The 23,417-nt window shown below is 39.0% G+C and overlaps 1 protein-coding gene across 7 annotated transcripts in view; it reads right to left on the bottom strand.

The window, feature by feature from the left end:
• Nucleotides 1–18,908: 18,908 nt before the first annotated feature.
• LOC124711454 (eukaryotic translation initiation factor 4E transporter) overlaps nt 18,909–23,417 on the bottom strand; it is a 289,788-nt gene continuing 285,279 nt past the window's right edge. For 4 of the 7 annotated variants that reach the window (XM_047241541.1, XM_047241544.1, XM_047241543.1 and 1 more), the window contains one exon: nt 18,909–21,208. In XM_047241541.1, coding sequence (XP_047097497.1) covers nt 20,916–21,208 — 293 coding nt within the window. In that variant the 3' untranslated portion in view covers nt 18,909–20,915. The remainder of the gene's footprint in view (nt 21,209–23,417) is intronic. The other 3 variants (XM_047241542.1, XM_047241545.1, XM_047241547.1) reach the window with 2 other exon arrangements.

Here is a 23,417-nt window from a genome sequence, read left to right as displayed (position 1 = left end):
GCTCCAAGAAATAAGATGGCAGGGAACGGGATCAATGAAAATAGGAGACGGGACAATAATGTATGGAGACTGCGGTCAGCGCCATGAATTTGGAACGGGCTTTTACATTCATAAAATAGCAATTGACACAATAAAGGAATTCAAATCAATTAATAACCGAATATCACACATTACAGTTCAGGCTCAGTGGTTTGATATTACATTTATAAATGTTCATGCACCCACAGAAGATAAGGAAGATGACGTGAAAGAAGAATTTTATAGTCAACTGGAACAGACATATAATTCAATAAGTAGACATAACGTAACAATAGTGTTAGGAGACTTTAATGCCAAAGTAGGAAAAGAAGAAATCTACAAACCAACCATTGGGAATTACAGCTTACATGATGAAAGTTCAGAGAATGGTGTGCGACTCATAAACTTTGCAATGGCAAATGGTCTCACATTAAGCAGCACAAAATTCCAACACAAACGCATTCATTTAGGGACATGGATATCACCAGATGGAAAAGTAGTGAACCAGATTGACCATGTCGTCATCCAAAGACGATTTCAAAACAGTATTAAAGACGTTAGAACTTTTAGGGGAGCAGATTGTGAGACAGATCATATGTTAATCATAGCTCAAATGAAAATAAAGCTAAAAAAGAAACAAAGTACAAATAGGGTTGAAATTAAAAGGTACGATGTAGAAAATCTGGCAGAAGAAAAAATAAAAGAAAACTTTAGGAAAGAAATGGAAATTAACCTATCGGAATCTAGACTGACACATAGTGACCAGCAAGACGTGGAAAGTAGATGGAGACACCTCAGAAACAGTATTCAAGATGTAGCTTCCAAAACTATAGGTAAAAGAAAACGAACTAACAAAATCTGGTTTAATATAAAGTGCCAAGAAAGAGTACTGGAGAGGCAAAATGCGAGGAAGGCATGGCTACAAGACATGGACAATATTACACTAAAGGAGAGATACTATAAAATCCGCAAGGAAACACAACGAACTCTAAGACAAGAGAAGAGAAAACACTACAACAACATGGTAAGAGAAGCGGAGGATGATTTCAAGCATCACAGAGCAAGGCAGATGTACCAGAATATAAAAAAGTCCTTGGGAAAATTCACTAAAAGGGAACAGTTTATAAAGGACCATAATGGGAAAATACTTACAAACAAGAATGACATACAAGAAACATGGAAGACATACTTTACACAGCTGCTCAACTGCAATGATCCACAATATTACTTTACATTTGAAGAACCAGATACAGTTGATATACAAGTCACCACACCGTCAGTAAATGAAATAAGACAAACAATAAAGAAATTAAAGAACAACAAGGCCTGTGGGGAAGACCAGGTATATGCTGAGCTTTTAAAAAATGGAGGACCACAATTGGAAATAGAACTACATTCCTTAATTGAAACAATTTGGGAGACAGAAAACATACCGGCCGATTGGAAAACTGCAATTATATGCCCCATCTTTAAGAAGAATGATCCCCTTGTCTGTGATAACTACAGAGGAATTGCCCTACTCGATGTCACGTATAAAATTTTGTCAATGTGTATACTACACAGACTGATTCCCATAACCGAAGAACTGATTGGGGACTACCAATGTGGTTTCCGCACTAACAGATCCACTTTGGATCACTTATTCACATTGAGACAAATAAATGAGAAGGCATGGGAATTTAATGTAGATATCCATATTCTATTTATAGACTTCAAGAAGGCCTATGATAGCATACACCGACAGACACTCTTAAACACCATGAAAGAATCTGAAATACCATTAAAATTAATCAAATTAGTTAAAATGTGTTTGGAAGAAACCATATGCAAAGTTAAGACACCTGCAGGAGAGACTGAAAATTTTAAGGTGTACACTGGACTGAGACAAGGGGATGCCATCTCACCTATTCTATTTAATATTATCTTAGAGAAGATTGATAGAGAATTCACCAAAACTAATCCACAAGGGATCCAACTGCAGGGACAGAACATTACTAGACTTGCTTATGCAGATGATGTAGCCTTAATAAGCACTTCAAAAGCTGAATTAATCAGGATGATGCAAAATTATTACAAAATAGCTGAGAAAGCTGGACTTCATGTGAATGAAGAAAAGACAGAATATCTAGTCATAAGTAAAAAACTCCAAAAGAATACACCACTGACCGTAAATGGTCTCACTTTCAAGGCAGTTGACCACTTCAAGTACTTAGGGAGTCTTTTTAGCAGAGACAATAGAGCAGAAATAGAAATAGACGCCCGTCTAGCAGCAGCTAATAGAACTTTTTACAGCTGTATCAAAATTTTAAGGATGAGATCACTTAGTACTGAATTCAAAATCCGTTTTTATCAGTCAACTATTGTACCAGTAGCATTATATGGATGTGAAGCTATTCCATTCAGGAAAAAAGATGAAGAAAAACTGTTGATATTTGAAAGAAAAATACTAAGAAAAATATTTGGACCAATCTTCGATGAAAATGTCATGGAGTGGAGGATAAGGAAAAATGAAGAACTACGGGAGCTGTACAAACATAGTACCATTGTGGAAATGTTAAAGAAGAGAAGACTGAACTGGGCTGGTCATGTAGCAAGGATGCCGGAGAACAGACTACCCAAAATAGCATCCACTAAGAAATTAGAAGGAAAAAGAAGAAGAGGAAGACCTCGAATTAGGTGGATGGAGAATATCTGGGAAGATGCAGCTAGGATGGGCATCAAATCTGATTGGACAACAATTTCCCTGGATAGAAATAATTGGAAGAGGCTCGTAGAGCAGGTGTATGGTCGATAAGGCCTTAGCCACGTGTAAAGTAAAGTAAAGTAAGTTATAAAAAAAAAAGGAGACCTTACTTTTGGAATCACCCTCATATACGTGGTGATTTATTAACACCTGAAGCCAAAATTTTCTAACCAGCCATGCTATAGCAAGTATTAATCATCTGTATTCATAGAAAAAAGCAATAAACAGTAGGGACAGTTACATTTGGTAAGTATGACAGGACTGAACTTTTTAAATGCTTTGGATGTAGATGTGGAGAGAAAAATAAGACAACAAAACAGTACCGAATTGTTCAGTCTGAGGAGGCATCATAGGAAGAGTGGAATGACTGCAAGAACAGTTTTCAAACATTTGGATATAATGGAACAACTACTACAAGAAAGAAGAAGGAGCTGGACGACAGAATAACACAAAGAATTACACAGATGTCACATCAAAATGAGCAGCAGCCAGCAATACAGCAGCCAGCAACAGCTGAAAATACAGAATGTAAATGTTGCATGTTGCTGTAGCCCATTAACAAAAATTACTGCTGTGGAAATAGTTTAACAGTGCAGCAGAGGCTGCCCACCTTGTTAGCCGTGCAGTCTAACGCACTGCTTTCCGGGTGGGAAGGTGTGCTGGTACCTGTTGAGTGTTGAGGTCCTGTGTGCCGGCCAGTCTGTGGATGGTTTTTAAGGCAGTTTTCCATCTGCCTCAGTGAATGTGGGCTGGTTCCCCTTATTCCACCTCAGTTACTCTATGTCAGCGATTCTCAATTACTCTATGTCAGCAATTCCTGTGCAAACAGTTTCTTCATGTATGCGTACACCATAATTACTCTACCACGCAAACATTGGGGCATTGGGGTTACACTCGTCTGATGTGAGATGTTTTCCTGGGGGAGGGGGGTCCACTGGGGGCCGAACCGCACAATAACCCTGGATAACCCTGGGTTCAGTGTGGGGAGGTGGTGGGGTGAGTGGACTGCTGTAGCCTGTTGTCGGGTTGTGTACCACTGCGGGCTAAAGCAGGGACGAAGCCTCTCCATTGTTTCTAGGTCCCCAGTTCCACAAAGTACAATACAATACAATGCAGCAAAGGCTAGGAGGTGACTAAAGCTGTTTTTGGCAAAAAAGCGATATTTCTGAAATTTTAAACATCGACAGAAATTGTGTAAAATTCAGGAAACATGTTAGTAAACTTTGTAGAGGAAGAGAAAAAACTGTTACAAATAACAGAAGTATTTGAAGAAATGTGAAGGGAACAAAAGGGAATTATTAAATAAATGTCCAGGAAACAAGAGGAAGTGTGGGGAAAATATGGACAAAAAACTTGAGAAACAAAAGGAAGAAATTAAAGTGTCAATGATAAAGAATATGGATAAGAAATTGAAGAAACACAAGGAGAATATCAAGAAAACATTTAAAATGTGGGAGGAAAGAATGGATGAGACAATATGTGAGGAGGAAGAGACTGAAGCCAAGGAAAATCTGAAACAACAGTCTGAAACAATATTGGTAGAATTGGCTCAGGTAGAATAAGAAGCAGACAATGAAAATCTGAGTGCAACAGACAGTGCATGAATAAACATTGTGTTTCCAAGATGAAATTCATGAAGAAACTAAGGAAAAATGTATTGTGTATTGATTTTGAACATCAGATGTGGATACAATGTATGAATACAGATTGTGCTGAAGTGAAAACAGTGAAAGAAGAACAAGCAATATGGGTACTGATTGAACTGGAATAGTGCACCCTAAAGAAGCGCAAAATACTTGTTTACCAAGTGGACAAGGGGTTAGTAAAGGAGGCACAAAGACGAATGTGTTTGCAGCAGAAGCACAAAAAAGGCCGCTAGAAACACAAAACAAGGTATTTAGCACAGGTAGATGAAACACAGAAGAGCATGGTGAGCGTGAAAATAAATATGAAGGGTGGGGGACGAAATGAGGGGCACAACTTCCAGTGAACAAGTGTTTCAGGATTGGCCTGACCTGAAACATATTTGGGGAGTCTGCGAACAACTAGAGAAACAGACAAAAACATTTATGCAATAAAAGCAGAAAAATTAAGGGAAGAACAAGAAGCCCCCTTCTCTCTCTTGCGGGGCTGCCTGCATTGCTATATTGCCATTTGCGCTGCCCCCACCAGTCAGCCTGCACACTATTCGTTCGTTTCTTTCGTCAGTCAACTCGACTGAATCAAGTTATCAAATAGTTGCAGTTTCCTACGTAGCACACGCATCTACATCTACATTTATACTCCGCAAGCCACCCAACGGTGTGTCATCGTATTTTATATGTTTCTGTCTGGCAGATAGACAGCTACCACATACCTACGAGAAAAGTAGCGGCCATTCTAGTGATCTCTATCCGTTATTCTGTCTGGTATTTGTTTGAGAAAAGTCACAAATATTCTACTGTTTTCTTGTACAGAGAACCTTCAATACACAGTGTTATAAGTACGGACTACTCGCTTAACTGAACTACCATTCTCTGAAGAAGAATCACTCCTGGTGATTAAAAAGAGACCAATGGGAGAGATTCTTCAATACAAGCAAACGAGCATAAACGTCCTTAATGATCATGATTCTCTTATGCAAATGTTGTCTGTTTGTCCTAGATCTGACTATCCTACTTTGCTTGTCAACCTGCATCTATTGCTACACTAGAAAGAAGTTTTTCAACATTGCGGAGTACAAAGGCATGGCTGAGGTTGACAATGGAGGAGGATGGCTCCATTATGTTGAATGCTCACTCTGACATTGATTGTCCTATTGACTATGTAATTAACCAATTTGCCAGGATGAATAGGTGCATCGAATTCATCATTTAAGGAAGAGAACCACAATTGTAACTTTTTTATAGCATAAGATGGCTTTGTCTTGTATATGTGTATAATCAGTTTAAATAAAACTTTCTTAAACTTTGCTTGTGACTCGATTATTTTCTATTACGGTAAAAGTAAAGGTAGCTCAAGATATCTTTAGCACCCCCTCCTTGAGGTTTTTCTCTATCCCCCACTGTGTGTGAATAAATCATTAGTTGACTTAGGAAGTTAGGTGTCTGCCACAGCAAACAATATATATAATAAATTATTGAAATCTGGAGATGCAATACCGAGTTTACCCATTAGTGGATTCAAAATAAAATGAGCTATGGGTGAATACGGGAAAACAAGTCATTCGTGACTCTGATTGGTTGACAGAGGACAATGCAGAGATAGATTATGGGTGAAATGAAATGAGGTTATATGACAAAGAAAAAAGTAATATTTAGTGACAAAATGACAGTAGACAGAATACCAGGTTTTTTCCTGCAATTACCGATTAGTGACTTGTGAATGGAAAGTAGAAGAGGAGAATTTAATAAATCCTAAGCAAAGTGATGTATCTCCAATTAGTGCAGGAGCAGCAAATGAGTTGAAATGGGAAGAAATAAACAGCAAAATAAATGGGATTTTTAACATAGGGGTTGTAGCAGCTGGAAAGCTATTCCCATTAATTAAAACACTCAGGGAGGTTTTTGTAAATATACCACAAATAATAACGGGCACACCATGCCACATATAAAATTAAAACCTCATAAACCATATTTAAAGCCACAGTACCCAATTCCACATGCCTGAAAAAGAAGCAGTAGAAAAAGAATTGCAAGAAATGCTGAATATAGGGCTAATAGAGATGGGTCAAAAACAGTAGAATAGGCCCTTTAGTCATTGTGAAAAGAAAAAAGTAATTCACAATCTCAAAAAAGTAAGACCTTGTTGTAGTAGATGTGACTGTCAGGACTGAACAGTGTCAGTAAAGGACAATTAGACGTAGATATGTTTCTGTGAAGGACAGTGATTTATTAAACAATGATAAAGAAGTGTTGTGTGTGTAAGCTTGTGTTGTGAATTAGTTAAGGTTGGTTTGAATGTATTCAGTTACGCTGCCACTTAGACTGTTGCTTTAAAGCACAGTGATTCTTTTAGAATAGCTAGGGTGAGTTCAGCACTTGTGGCACTTGTTAGGAGGTGTGGCAGGAGTGGGCAGCTATAGAGAATTTATGAGAAGAAGGTGTGGTTCACACAAAGTAATGTGCTGTTTCATGTCAAGAGCCCATGATGCGAGGTGCTGCATTTAACTGTGGAGTGGTGCAGCAGAGAGCAGCCTGCCCATTGGGGAGACTCGGGCGGTGCCTGAACAAGCCAACAGGAAGGGGAGACTTCAGCGAACAGGTGGATGCCTTCAGCAAGCATAGAAATCTACCCCATCAGCTACAACAGCAGGTGTGGATCAGCTATAGACAGCTTGCTTACTTGTTGCATATGTAACATAACGCTACACCATGGCAGCTTGTGAGGAGCATGAGTTTGCTGCATATCACAGTGGTTAAGTGTCATCATGTGCGCAGAACCATGGAACCATGAACCATGGACCTTGCCGTTGGTGGGCAGGCTTGCGTGCCTCAGCGATACAGATGGCCGTACCGCAGGTGCAACCACAACGGAGGGGTATCTGTTGAGAGGCCAGACAAACATGTGGTTCCTGAAGAGGGGCAGCAGCCTTTTCAGTAGTTGCAGGGGCAACAGTCTGGATGATTGACTGATCTGGCCTTGTAACATTAACCAAAACGGCCTTGCTGTGCTGGTACTGTGAACGGCTAAAAGCAAGGGAAAACTACAGCTGTAATTTTTCCCGAGGACATGCAGCTTTACTGTATGATTAAATGATGATGGCGTCCTCTCGGGTAAAATATTCCGGAGGTAAAATAGTCCCCCATTCAGATCTCCGGGCGGGGCCTACTCAAGAGGACGTTGTTATCAGGAGAAAGAAAACTGGCATTGTACGGATCGGAGCGTGGAATGTCAGATCCCTTAATCGGGCAGGTAGGTTAGAAAATTTAAAAAGGGAAATGGATAGGTTAAAGTTAGATATAGTGGGAATTAGTGAAGTTCGGTGGCAGGAGGAACAAGACTTTTGGTCAGGTGATTACAGTGTTATAAATACAAAATCAAATATGGATAATGCAGGAGTAGGTTTAATAATGAATAAAAAAATAGGAGTGTGGGTTAGCTACTACAAACAGCATAGTGAACCCATTATTGTGGCCAAGATAGACACAAAGCCCATGCCTACTACAGTAGTACAAGTTTATATGCCAACTAGCTCTGCAGATGATGAAGAAATTGGTGAAATGGATGACGAGATAAAAGAAATTATTCAGGTAGTGAAGGGAGACGAAAATTTAATAGTCATGGGTGACTGGAATTCGTCAGTAGGAAAAGGAAGAGAAGGAAACATAGTAGGTGAATATGGATTGGGGGGAAGAAATGAAAGAGGAAGCCGCCTTGTAGAATTTTGCACAGAGCATAACTTAATCATAGCTAACACTTGGTTCAAGAATCATGAAAGAAGGTTGTATACCTGGAAGAACCCTGGAGATACTAAGAGGTATCAGATAGATTACATAATGGTAAGACAGAGATTTAGGACCTTTGGAGAGAAGAGAACAACTTGTATGAATATCAAGAGCTCAGATGGCAACCCAGTTCTAAGCAAAGAAGGGAAGGCAGAAAGGTGGAAGGAGTATATAGAGGGTTTATACAAGGGCGATGTACTTGAGGACAATATTATGGAAATGGAAGAGGATGTAGATGAAGATGAAATGGGAGATAAGATACTGCGTGAAGAGTTTGACAGAGCACTGAAAGACCTGAGTCGAAACAAGGCCCCAGGAGTAGACAACATTCCATTAGAACTACTGATGGCCTTGGGAGAGCCAGTCATGACAAAACTCTACCTTCTGGTGAGCAGGATGTATGAGACAGGCGAAATACCCACAGACTTCAAGAAGAATATAATAATTCCAATCCCAAAGAAAGCAGGTGTTGACAGATGTGAAAATTACCGAACTATCAGTTTAATAAGTCACAGCTGCAAAATACTAACGCGAATTCTTTACAGACGAATGGAAAAACTGGTAGAAGCCGACCTCGGGGAAGATTAGTTTGGATTCCGTAGAAATGTTGGAACACGTGAGGCAATACTAACCTTACGACTTATCTTAGAAGAAAGATTAAGAAAAGGCAAACCTACGTTTCTAGCATTTGTAGATTTAGAGAAAGCTTTTGACAACGTTAACTGGAATACTCTCTTTCAAATTCTGAAGGTGGCAGGGGTAAAATACAGGGAGGGAAAGGCTATTTACAATTTTTACAGAAACCAGATGGCAGTTATAAGAGTCGAGGGGCATGAAAGGGAAGCAGTGGTTGGGAAAGGAGTGAGACAGGGTTGTAGCCTCTCCCCGATGTTATTCAATCTGTATATTGAGCAAGCAGTAAAGGAAACAAAAGAAAAATTCGGAGTAGGTATTAAAATCCATGGAGAAGAAATAAAAACTTTGAGGTTCGCCGATGACATTGTAATTCTGTCAGAGACAGCAAAGGACTTGGAAGAGCAGTTGAATGGAATGGACAGTGTCTTGAAAGGAGGATATAAGATGAACATCAACAAAAGCAAAACGAGGATAATGGAATGTAGTCAAATTAAATCGGGTGATGCTGAGGGGATTAGATTAGGAAATGAGACACTTAAAGTAGTAAAGGAGTTTTGCTATTTAGGGAGTAAAATAACTGATGATGGTCGAAGTAGAGAGGATATAAAATGTAGACTGGCAATGGCAAGGAAATCGTTTCTGAAGAAGATAAATTTGTTAACATCGAGTATAGATTTAAGCGCCAGGAAGTCGTTTCTGAAAGTATTTGTATGGAGTGTAGCCATGTATGGAAGTGAAACGTAGATGATAAATAGTTTAGACAAGAAGAGAATAGAAGCTTTCGAAATGTGGAGCTACAAAAAAATGCTGAAGATTAGATGGGTAGATCCACATAAATAATGAGGAGGTATTGAATAGAATCGGAGAGAAGAAAAATTTGTGGCACAACTTGACTAGAAGAAGGGATCGGTTGGTAGGGCATATTCTGAGGCATCAAGGGATCACCAATTTAGTATTGGAGGGCAGCATGGAGGGTAACAATTGTAGAGGGAGACCAAGAGATGAATACACTAGAGATTCAGAAGTATGTAGGTTGCATTAGGTACTGGGAGATGATGAAGCTTGCACAGGATACAGTAGCATGTAGAGCTGCATCAAACCAGTCTCCGTACTGAAGACCACAACAACAACATGTAATGTGAAGTGGACTTAATTGTAATCTGCAGTATGATCTTATCCTGCTTGAATAAATCTATACATTATGAAACTGAATATGACTTTGTAAATGTCAGAAAATAGTAGAGATGAATGGGTGACAAAAGGGTGAAGTATTAGTTTGGAAAAAAGAAAAGGAAAGACCATGCTGCCAAGCTATGGGGGAACCATTGCCAATTTCAATTACACTCAGTTAATGGAGAACTCCTTTTTTCAGTAATCGAGGGAATTTTTTTACTTTTTTCTTTCACAAATCCTTGTTTCACATGGATTTTGAAAACACTTAGTTGGGGGTGTAAGGGTACACACATCACTCCTTTACTGGAAGGATTGAATCTACCCTTATGCTCCTTCATTAAACCACAATGACATTGCTGATGGGGATTCCCTACAGTTCCAGATGGGACAGATTGGTGTCTGGAGATCATTGGCATGAATTAGTGACATAGTTGAGCCTGAGCACGCTTGCAGGGCAGGTCCCGGGAGTTTGTGCTCTGCACATCACGCCTAAAAATGCGTATTAGTTTTGTGATATTCCAGACTATTGTCAGTAGACCTGGAGTGTGATTTCAGAGCAGATCCCAATTGTATAAAAGTGATAATTTTGAAGTCAGATTTAAATTTTGTATTGAGGGAATTGTTACATAATGAAAATGTGATTGTACAGTAATGGACTGGCAATGGCAAACTCATACAGGATTGAGATAAATGAGAGACTGCATTTGTAGAGTGAGTGCAATTAGAACCGGTAGAGACATGTTACAAATATTCAAAGCAGAATAAAATTAGCTGTGTTGTAGAAAAGTGTTCATATATTATGACCTCTTCATTAATAATAGTGTGTTTTGGAAGGAGCAGAATCATAGAACATTGTGGGAGAACAGATAGGACATGCCTCATATGCTCATGGTCAGAACTTCCACATGTGCTTCAGGAGTAAGTTCGCCCTCTATATCTGACTATTTAGTAATGTCTGATGCCAGAATTTTCCAACCAGCCGGACTACAGTAAGTATTAAACACTTATGTACATCCAAAAGAAGCAATAAAATAGTAGGGTGGCTTACAATTCAGCTCACCTCGAACAGGTTCCCAGTGAACTGGCCGATAATGGTGCTGTGATAATCAATGACGTGTCAACTTTGCCAAATGCAAGTGGGTTGGCTGAGAGGTGTGCCATGTTAGACCGTGCAATTACGATAAACCCTGTGTCTGCGTGGTGCATTGGTTAACACAACTACCTAGAAGCAGGAGATTCCAGGTTTGAATACCGGTCCAGCACACATTTTCACTTGTTGCTGCTGATTATGCGTAAATTCCCACTACAACTGATATCAGTAGTCCCTTTCCTTTCTCCCCCATCACAGCTGCGTATTCTGCATGGTGTCTGTTCTTTAAGACGTTCCCAAAATGGTACAGACATCAGACCTATACTGGAAGGATCGAATCTACCCTTATGTTCCTCTGTTACAGCACAGTGGCATTGCTGATGCGAATGCCCTATAGTTCTAGATGGGAGAGATTGGTATCTGGAGATTGTTGGTGCAAAGGAGTGAGTCAGTCAAGCCTGAGCATGGCTCCTAAAGCACAGGCATCTCGCATTCATATAAATGCAAGTGACTTTTACAGGCCATGTTCTGCCCCAAGTGATAAGGGGCAAGAATACCTCTGGTCAATGCAAATTTATGCAGATGCTGGATATTCAGCGAACCTTCGAACACATCAAAGGATTCCCTTGTGCAGACTGTCACCTTGGCGCGTACCATCCCCATTGAGCAACTCTCAATTACTGCAGATGTTAGTGACATGGCCATTGGCACTTTATTGCAGTGTGTCCCAACAGCCCCTGCACTTCTTTTCCCACAAGCTTACACAACTGCAATGCAAATGGTCCACTTTTGCCAAAGAACTCTTAGCAATCTATGAAGCTGTGCACTATTTTTGTGAGGCATCGAAGGATCTCTCTCAGGAACACTGCCCCTACACACTATCCCAATGCCCCAAAGGCGAGTGCAGTAGATGATACAGACATTTGGAGTACATTGCACAATACACAACTGACGCCCAGCATGGAAAAGGTACTGACAATGTTGTAGCTAACTACCACTCACTCATGCCTTGGCACTATTTTTGCACACATTGATTATGAAGAATTTGCACAGGGACAACATAATGAGCAGCATCTTCAAGATCTACTGAACGATCCCATGATGAACCTTTGCACTGAACCCAGGCTCATACCGGGAGCGACTGTGTTACACATCACAGAATTGGATATGTTCTCGTCACTCAACCTTTCTGCCGCTTAATCTTTGAGCAATATCACAACCTTACACATCCTCCTTGCACATGCTGAAGCATGACCACACACCTTATCACCAAGAAATTGGCTGAACATCAAGAAATACTGTAAGTTGTGGACAAAAGCACGTGTTCCCTGCCAACAAAGCAAAACCTCATGATGCACCCAGCCCCCTTTTGACCACTTTATCGAAGGGTCGATTCCAGTATATACTCATCTACCTTGTAGGCATCCTGCCTCTCTTAGCTGGCTACCTTTCTAACCTGCCAGTCATCGACCATGTGACACGATGAGTGGAGGTGACCCCCTTCCAGACATTACAGCAAAAACTGTTGCAAATGGTCTAGGGTCTACTTAGTTCACTCATTTCTGATGCCCCTCGTCCATCAGCAAGGACCTGGACATATCGTTTGAATCATTTTTATTTCTTGAACTTCACAAGTTGTGCAGCATCGCTTGCTACATAACAACTGCATATCATAGACAAAGTAGTGGGCTCGTTGACAGGTGGCACCGTAACTTCAAGTAGGCCCTAATGTGACACGAAGGTGACTAGACTAACACCCTCCCCTGGTTTATTCTAGGTGGGCACAGCTCATAAACATGACCTGGATGCCTCCCTTGTCGAGCTGCTGTGTAGTGAGACATCATCCCTCCCAGGCAATTTTGTTTTGCACAAACTTCCCTCTGTGAAAACGTCTCTGCCCTCTCTTGTTGACTGAATGAGAAGGCCCAGCTCTTGACTCAGCGTACCTCTCCCCCCTCCCCTCACTCTACGCTAAAAATCTTCATCTCTAAAGAGCTTATGGACTGCAAATGTCGTGCTTCATGATGACACAATACATGTGGCCCTTCACCTACCTTATTCGGGCCCCCATGAAGTGCTTCATCATGGTACTCACACATTCAATCTCTTGGTGCATGACAAGTTTGTAACTGTCTCTCTCAGCAGACTCAACCCAGCATACCTAGAAAATACATGATCTGCGTTTTGTCAGTTTTTATACACTGCTTTAATGTGCTGTAACCATGCACCTCACAAATTCTCACTACTGTATTAAAATACATACTGGAGACTTTAAAGGATAGCAAAGAGGACGGAAGGCAATTTGGCCTGTGTAACTATGTTGAGAAATAAATACATAGACATGAAGAATAAAGCTGTACAATGTTAATAATGTGTTTTATTTAGAAAGCCTTAAGCGTTTTCACAAGCTACTGTAACTGTCTAGTGCATAGTTCCACTATCTTTGGTGTGGATAGGGTTGCATTCATATGCGAGCTGAGTTGGTAACCTTTCACTCACAGCTCTGGGTGATGCTGCATTCGGCCATGAAGCTCGAGGCTGTTGCCAATAGCATCACTACGGCAGGGCAGAAGTGGGAATCCGAGGGATATCCACCCATCCCCCGTGTCCTCTTATCAGTCCACAACTGTGGCTGTTTCTATAGCTGCCTACATTGGGGTGACCATCACCTGTGGCAGTGGGAGATCATTTCAAGGCGTGGCAGGCAGCGTTAAGATGTTCCAGGTGGCTGATCGAAAGGCCTCTGTGGTCTGTCTAACAAAAAGGTTTCAGGCATTATCTGTGGCTAATAAAAATCCTCAGCCAGATGCAGTCACTCGCCGTATTTCAAAGGAAGCCTCTTGGTCTGCAAGATCTGAGCATTCCCAGAGAGTGGGATTACTGGTAGTTGGGAGCTCCAGGGCCATGTGTATAATAAAGCACCTTAGGAATATGGCTGCCATGAGAGGAGGAACACCAGTGTGCATAAAGGATTGTATAATTCCTGATGTGCAACAGGTGCTTCCGGATGCCACGAAGGGCACAGAGTGTAGGCAACTGCAGTTGGTAGCTCATTTCGGAAATAATGATGCGAGTCACTTTGAAGTGGAAGAGATTCACTATAGTTTTGACTGTCTTAATTGGTAAAGACTGCCAGTCTTGCTTGTGAGATGAAGGCAGTACTCTCATCCATAGCACCATCGACAGGACCGATAGCGGAATGGCCAAGCGGAGGGTCTGAATTAGAGGCTCAGATGCTTCTCAGACACTGTAAGGCCCAGATTCCTCATCTTGCACAGTATGTTCACGAAGTTTCAGGTTCCATGTAATAGGTCAGGGGTGTACTACATATAGAAAGCAGATACACGAATAGTGGGGTGTGTGTTGAGAGTGAACTGGGTAGAGGGTCTGAGGTTCAGTCTCAAAGGGTACAGGACAAACACAGGATGAGGATAGACATACCAACAATCAGTATTGTAAGCTGTTGAAACTGTGTACATAAATATCCGGAATTGCAAATGCTAATAGAAAGTACTGAAGCTCAAATTGTTATAAGCATGGAAAGCTGAAACTTTTACAAAGGACATAATGATGTTCAGAAAGGATTGTTGCTGTACAAATCAGTTTATCTTTTAGTGAAATTAAAATAGATACTTCCTACGCTTTAGTATGGGTAGAAATTATACTTGACAATGGAAATAAATTACTAATTGGTTCCCTTTACTGATCCCCTGATTCAGATTATAAATTGCTGAACAGGTCAAAGAAAACTTTAGACTCATTTCAAATAGGTACCCCATTCATACAATTATAGCTGGTGGGAATTTAAATCAACCCCTGATAAGCTGGCTAAAATACATGTTTAAACTTGGTGGTAGGCATCAAACGTAGTCCCAAATCACTCTAAATGCTTTATCCAAATATTATTTTGAACAGTTAGTTCAGGAGCCCTCTCGAAGTGCAAATGGTTGTAAAAACATATTTGACCTCTTGGCAACAAATAATCCTGAGCAAGTAGTGAGCACTATGATGGATGCAATAATGAACACTTTCGCTGCAGCATCGGTGCAGGCATGCAACTCTCCAGTGCGGCCTGGCAACGTGCGAATGCGGGCCAGTAACACTTTGAAACGGCAGGTACCGCTCGGAGCCGATGCTCCTAAGCACACCTGAGCTACAGGCCGACGTCAAGACCTTGTAAGATCTGTAGGGTCACATTCTATACTGACTTAATGATGACACCTTAGATGCGTTACTTTTTCGTCGTCGATTTCCACACAATCGTCGTGATCCGTATCGTCAGATTCGGAAGTGTCACGAAACAGATTCGAAAGCTGTGCTACTACACTATCATCACACTGCAATTCTTCTGCAGCCTCTAAATGACAATCTCTGTGGTATGACTCGTCCTCACTAGACAGAAAATCACTGTCGTCTAGTAAACTAAGTAACTTTTCCTCTGTCAGTTTAACACTTTTCCTGCTCCTTTTCACATTGGAAGGTCTAGGTGTTGGTTCATTAACCGCCATTACGAAAAATATACATTCAAAAACTGACCACACAAAACAAAAGTTTACACGCTTTGATGCTGCAACTAGACAGTAATCCGACAGTGAGCGTGGACGCTTATCTAATCCGACAGTGAGCGTGGACGCTTATCAGCGTCAGCCACACTGGCTCGTTGCTTGTTGTGACACTTATAAGTGTCAGCCGCAGCGAAAGTGTTAATGACCAAAATGTCATTGTAGCATGACTCAACACCATAATATCCAAATCCATCATTAACAAATGCAAAATATTTATTTAAAAAACCAGACAAAAATTCACTTGCTGCCTGCCTAAGAGTGTCTTCAAATGTTCCAAAGTTAGTTTAGAACAGATGTGGCTTAAATTCAAAGTAACAGTATTGGCAGCAAATGAGAAATTTATACCAAGCAATTAAAAAACAAAGTATAGATAGCCTACCGCATGGTACACTAGGCAGGTCAGAACAATATCAGAAAAGGAGAAAACGAAAGAAAGAAAGATTGCCAAAGTTAAAAGAATGCAAAATCTCCATGATTGGTGATGGTTTACTGAAGCCAAAGCTTGGCATGGACTTCAGTGAGATACGCTTTTCGTAGTTTAGTTTCTGCAACAAAATTGTCTCGAAATCTGGCAGAAAATCTATAGTCTCGTATGTGAAGTACACCAGTAGCAAGACACAATCAGTACATTCACTGCATGATAGGGTGATGTCACTAAAGACAGTGCCAATATGGCACAGTTACTAAACACTTTTCTGGAATTCGTTCACCAAAGAAAACTAAGTAAATAATCCAAAATTCTAATCAGTAACAGATGCCAATAAAAATTGCTAAAGTAGATATCCTTGGCATAGTGAAGCAGTTTAAATCACTTGATAAAGGCAAGCCTTCCGGTTCAGATTGTATACTAATTAGTTTCCTTTCAGTGTACAGTGGTACTGTAGCTCCATACTGATGTATCATATACAACTTCTTGCTCGACTACAGATTTGTACCTAAAGACTGGAACGTTGCACAACACTGATACCCAAGAAAGGAAGTAAGAGTAATTGTTTAATTACATGCCCATATTGCTAATGTTGATTAACAGTAGGATTTTGGAATATATACACGATATATTGACATGTGTCCAACACAGGTTCAGAAAATATTGTTCTTGTGAAACACAACTAGCTCTTTATTCTCACACAGTAATGAGTGTTATTAACGGGGGATGTCAAATTGACTCCATATTTTTTAGACTTCAAATGTGTGTGAATTCCTAAGGGACCAAACTGCTGAGGTCACCTGTAAATTTTTTAAGAAGGCTTTTGACATTGTTCCTCACAAGATACTTAAAATCACATTGCTTGCCTATAGAGTAGTGTCTCAGTTGTGCGACTGCATTTGTTATTTCCTCTCAGAAAGGTCACTGTTCGTAGTAACTGATGGAACGTTGAATAAAACTGAAGTGATACCAGACATTCCCCACAGAAGTGCCATAGGCACTCTGCTGTTACTAATCTACATTAACAATTTAGGACACATTATGCACAGTGTTCTTGTTTTTATTGTTTGCAGGTGATGCTGTAATTTACTGTATAGTAAAGTCATCTGATGATCAAAACCCAATTACAAAATGACAGACACAAGATGCGTATGTTATGAAAAATGGCAACTGATTCTAAATAAAGGAAACTGATTCTAAATAAAGGAAACTGATTCTAAATAAAGGAAACTGAGGTTACCCATATGAGTATTAAAAGAAATACTAAATTTCAGTTCCATGATAAATCACACAGATCTAAAGGCTGTCAGTTTAACTATAGGAATTACAACTACGAACAGAGAGAATATTGTGGGGAAGGCAAACCACAGACTTTTTTTGGCAGAACCCTTATAATATGCAACAGGTCTACTATACCTATACTACACTTAATTCATCCTTTGCTAGAGTACTGTTGTGCAGTATGGGATCCCTACAAGATAGGATTGACAGAGGATATTGAAAAAGTCTGAAGACAGGCAGTTCGTTTGGCTGTCATGGATATGATATGAGAGTCACGTGTGGAAATCATTAAAACAAAGGCTTTTTGTTGCACCAATGTCGTTTCATGAAATTTCCATCACCTAGTTTCTTCAGTCACCCAATCACACCATTGTGCATGCATGCAAGTTCAAGTAGCCCATCAGACACAGTGTCACCAATTGTGTTCTTCATTTTGTTTCCTAAAATCTATCAGAGAGCAATAAAAAAAAATTTGACATGAGATGTTAGTACGGATCGAACCCAACCCAAAGGCTGAGCAGTCTCTTGCAACGTCTTCTATGCTACGAGAACTAATATTAATCACATCTAGCGGGCAATTTTAGTTTGTATACACAACTGGCCAATTGGCTAACTACAATGCTAATTAACTCAAACAGTGCAGTGTATCATTTTTTTTCTTAATTATTTCTCAGCATGACCTACCCTGCAACATCCCTAAAAGATTTTTTCCTTCCAGACTGCTTCTGGCCACCCTGTAGATAATTGTGCAGAATTGCACTGACATATTACCGAGTTTTTAGTGGAACAAAAGACTCCTACTTACCACAGAGGAAGCAGTCACAGACAGGCATAATGAAAAATATGACTAGAAATGTTCAGCTTTTGAACCATGGCCGTCAAAATTTCTTAACTGATCATGCTTATTCTCACAGTACTGTGATACACAGGTTCTTTTGACCTGGTTCATTAATGTTTTTATCACTGTTGCTTGGGATGGCTACTGGAATTTTTGTGAATGTATCAGAGTGGGCTTTCTGTAGACTGTGCCCTGAAGTTCAAGTGAAGTTTTCTTAGAACCTGTAGGTCCAAAAATTCTAATGTCTCCAGAAGTGGAAGACTGAACATTAGCCAGAGAACTCTGCCTTGGATCACAGCCAAACATCAAACTAAACTTCGTAGCAGATGGTAAATGAGATGATAATTTGCTGATTCCAGAAGATATGGACCATAATTTGGCAATGGATGAAGAAAAGTTAATGATACTATTAATAAAAATAATGCTACTGATATCTTTGCTTGCAGGGATAAAACTGCCCTTACAACAAAACAGCAATAATCACTTGAATTCTACACAGTTTTACAAGAATTAAATCTGTGCCTATGAATCAGGGAGCTTGAGTTCCTCACTTAGGTGCACTGAATCACTACATTTTTTTTTTAAGAACAATCAATTGTGAATGTTTAGTTTTTCGGATGACAGCACGTAACTTGAAATGAGAGCTTAATTTATGTAAGTCATACAGGGTCTGTTAATAAGGTATAAATAACACATTTCTTTCTTCTCAAAACTTTATGTACATCAGTTTTCTACCACTTTACAATGACAATGACATTTCAAAAGAAAATCAAGAAAACACTGGGAACAATGCCTGGCACAAACTTATTACAATTTTTCAACTGTTTCAATGTAATCAATGCTGATAACTGAAAATCATCAATAATGATGAAATTCTATACTACAGTCTTCTGTATTTTTCCTCTGGACTATCAGCACCAACTACAATCACCGCAGTGTTACTGTTCGCACTCACGAGTATTAACATTAGTAAGATTTCTACAATATACACTGAATTTGGTGTGCTCTGGCCCAACATCTGTGCCATTTTCATAAATATTTATATACACATTTATGTACATTATACAGCTGCTCTCTCCGTCACTATAATACATCATCAAAATGTCGTTCTTCTAATACTTTTACTCTATTTTATTTGAAGCAATTTACAGAAAAAAGCAGAATATAGCTACACAATTTTCTTCCTATAATGTATCAGTCATGGTCAATCACCCAAGAAACAGATCTCTTATTTCCACAACAATGTACAGTATTCGAAAATATATTTATCACACATTTGTACTTTCATTCAAAATACATACACACACAGTTCACTGAACACATGGCCAAACAAGTGCTACAAAATTACTTCGCACAAAACATCACACAAAGCTTTAAAACAGTCTTATATTTTGTCCCTGAAGAAAACCATAATGGAACAGTTTGTTTTCTGTCAACTGGAAACATGTATGTTGCTTACTGCAATCATAAAAATATTTCCTCAGGCAGCACTGAGCGAAAGAACAAGTTATGGCAGTTTTGTTTAATGTACACACGCATTCAAAATACAAAGAAAAATGAAAGTTTATAAATCAAGATAAACAACAACATTTTAAAACTTTTAAAGGAATGTCAGTTCATAATCACCTCGATTACTTCAAAGAATTTCAACAACATTGAAGAGCAACAATGAAGTAGCATCAAATACGGACAATATTCAGTCGTGCAGAATGTCATTACACTATAGAACGGTATTGATACAACTTGTTCCACTTTCATACCCAAAAGTATTCTGCTGTCCTCCTTGACAAATTACTACAAGATTAATCCAACATCACATCAACTTACTATAATAACTTTTTAAACTGCATGCAGTTTCATTCAATTACAGTTTCTGTGTATCTGTTAAAACTGCACGCCTGTGCCTGCCATAATTAACTTTAAATGTTTAACTATGATAATGAAATACTGCTACACATGCTAAAGTAGAACATATTCAGTAAAATCAAATTAATGGACTGGAAACATAATAGGCCTCTCAAACCTTTATGTGACGTCTGAAATTTACAGAATATTTAATGCAACTCCTGCACTTTACTCTCTCAACTGATTTGCAAGAAACTGTGCTCACTTATGTAAGAATTCAACAGCTACCATCAGCTTCAGAGTAATTTTCATACACCTGCTCAACACAAAAAATTTAAAATTTTTGAAGTCCTATTCAAGTTGCTTACAATAAAAGTTAAACTCTCATAAGACTAATCACTGTGTTAACATCGGTCTGAACAGAGTGAAGAGTTCTGTAGCACACTCTTCAACAGTAGCATTCACATTTACGAAAATTCAGTCTTCTTCTTGGGTTACTTCCACTGCAAGGGATAACAGTTTACGTAAGTAACTTTCATAATATAAACTCTAAGAAAATTTACAAAATAAGTAGTATAATGCTTAATCACCAGACTTTTTACACATTTGTGGTCACATGTATAAAGGAAATAAGACCGCATCACCACTACACACAGCACATTTCTATCTACACAAAAATGTAGACAAGCACACGCACCCCCCCTCCCCCACACGTCAAACTACTAAACTTTCCAGCACCGAAGTTTTCCTCACATTGTGATGATGTCTAACCAATATCTACAGAACTGTTTACTCTTTGGAAGAGATTCTGTATGACAGACTGCACCAGCCTGGGACATAATGAAGTAAATGACAGCAACGAGAAGACAGGTACTAGTTGTGTACGGCAGCTGCAGCTGCAGACTGCTGCAGCCGTTCCAGTTCCTCAAGGCTCAAGACATTTGGAGTTGATGGCACAGGGGGCATATTAGGCAACTGGCCTGCACGTGCTTGGGCCAGCAACTCTGGAGAAAACCAGCGAGCCAACTGGTTACTGGTTGGGGAAGTTGACCTGTTCTGCTGAGGAATTGCACTGTTCCGTGTTACGAGCTGCTGAACTTGTTGTTGCGGCTGTTGCTGAGATGGTCGCTGCAGTCCTCCGCCCAACCGTGACTCTGCAACTGTGCCTAACACATCATTTAAAAGGTAATGTTCATATCACAAATGAAGGATGTCAGTTACAGAGAAACAAAAAATGAATGGAAAAACTACAGAAGCAAACAGAATAACTGTCAGAACTATTACAAAAGATGTTCCCTTGGCATATAGGAATGTCACTGGCAAAATCTATCCTCAGACCAACTTCCACAGATACAATAAACTTCACCAGGTAATGATACCATCTTTGGATTACAATGAAATGAAAGATTTTACGAGGTATTTTGAAGTTCTACTGATATAGACCTCTGTAGTTCAACAACAGAACTTACATTTATATTAGGAAAAAATCCATTCATATCTACACACAGTTTAGTAATCTCTACACATTTCTGTTTAAAGTACCATTTAAAAGGAAAACAAGTGAATAAATAATGTTAAGATGAAAACCTGTCTCTTTCCTGTAGTAACTGAATACAAAAAAATAAGGTTCTCTATTTAAAAACACACACACACACACACACACACACACACACACACACACACACACACACACACACCAAAATCTTAAAAATAATTTGATCAATATTATAAACCTGGTGAGTGCTGAGCACTATTACTTAGTAACTGATTCTCTTTACTCCTTCAATTATTTAAAAGATATTTTGGTAGATATCTATCAACAATTGCAAAACTGCTGCTTAATGCTCTTTATTAGGTCAACACATCAGTAAGTACACAGCACTGTTAAATCTGAGGAATGCCAAGTCTCTTCCTGATGACATTACAGCTGTAAAAATTTTGTTTCAAGATAATAACTATTCTGGCTGGTGGTAATATAAAGGATGGAATAGTCAATATTTTGAAGTGCAGCGAAGGCTCTTCTGAAGCAAAATGGATATTCTTTTTCTTCCATTAATACCTAGCAGAATAAATTAGGAAGATACTACTTTGAAGCTTTTAGGAAATGTGTTACTGTAGCGTTAAACATTCTGTTGGTCACTTCAAATGCAACATTTTTCAAACATTTTATGCAATATTTTAACAGTATTAGCACTAATTTATTTATTGATGAGATAGTACCATCATTTGCCATTAAGTTCTCAGATTGAACAAAATAGGAATTTTGCTTATGGAACCTAATGAAGACAAAGGAACAGTAAAAGGTGGATATGCATGACAGATCATGAAACTGTTGCCTTCCAAAGAAAATACACATGAAAAGCAGCATTAGAATGCATTTTGATGGTATACGAAGAGAAAGTTGACAAGTCTTCTAGAAACTAGACTGTGGAGCATCTTGCTGAAAATACTGTAATTGTGTGATCTGACATAACACGAATAAAAATGAAACTTTCATAATGACCCAACATATTAAAAGTAAAAGATTAAATTGGAAAATTCTTTGTTGTTGTCTAAGAATAGAAATTAGTGCAATATTTGATCTTGCAAAGCTGTTACCAGTATGTGAATTTATCTGTATAGCACACTTTTTGCAGTATTAGTGATACTGTAATTTCTGAAGTTTTGTAACTGTCTTATTTTATAAATTTTTATCATGAAAGCTTTATACCCTTGTCTGCTTTGTTGTGGAAGATTGCTTAATGTGAAGACACTTCCAAAACAACTGTTACATATATTGCAGTTTGATTCCTTCATACCCAGGACATTATTCATTTCATTTAATAAGTGTGCTACACTACTGAGTAAACATAACACACTTATGGAATAGCAAATGCCCTTTACTACATCCATTCACCATTATGGCAAAGAGTTTTTTTTTCCAACTAAGAGATTAAGAAATAACATTTCTATCCTTCAATTGAAATAACTGTGATATACTCTTATGTTTGGATGGAGCAACAGGAGTAGGTAAATACACAATTATATATTTTTCCCATGCCACGTTTGCTCCCTTTGTTGCCTGTTCTGCAAGGCTACATGCAGTTTATCACATGTAATGACTGTAAAGAAGGTAGTGCAAGTATCTGTGTTGCAACAAATGCAGCAGTCGAATGTGATTAAATGGAAGAAGAAAAGTAACAAGTGGGAAACCATATGAAGAGTGGGAAAGGAAAATGTTTGAAGTGTGGAAAAAAGTTTTCAGTACTATTGTATTCTCAGTACTCTGCTGCACATCTCTAAACTTAAACCTAACACTTCATTTCTTTACTCTAATTGTCATTAAGCATTGTCTCAATAGCAATGGAACTGGAACAAAACTTTTCTTCCTGATAT

This window comes from Schistocerca piceifrons, chromosome 8 (assembly GCF_021461385.2).
Source record: "Schistocerca piceifrons isolate TAMUIC-IGC-003096 chromosome 8, iqSchPice1.1, whole genome shotgun sequence".
In the NCBI taxonomy this organism is placed as follows: Eukaryota; Metazoa; Arthropoda; class Insecta; order Orthoptera; family Acrididae; genus Schistocerca; species Schistocerca piceifrons.
The sequence above is the reverse complement of the archived record's forward strand: the minus strand, read 5'-3'. Positions and strand labels throughout refer to the sequence as shown.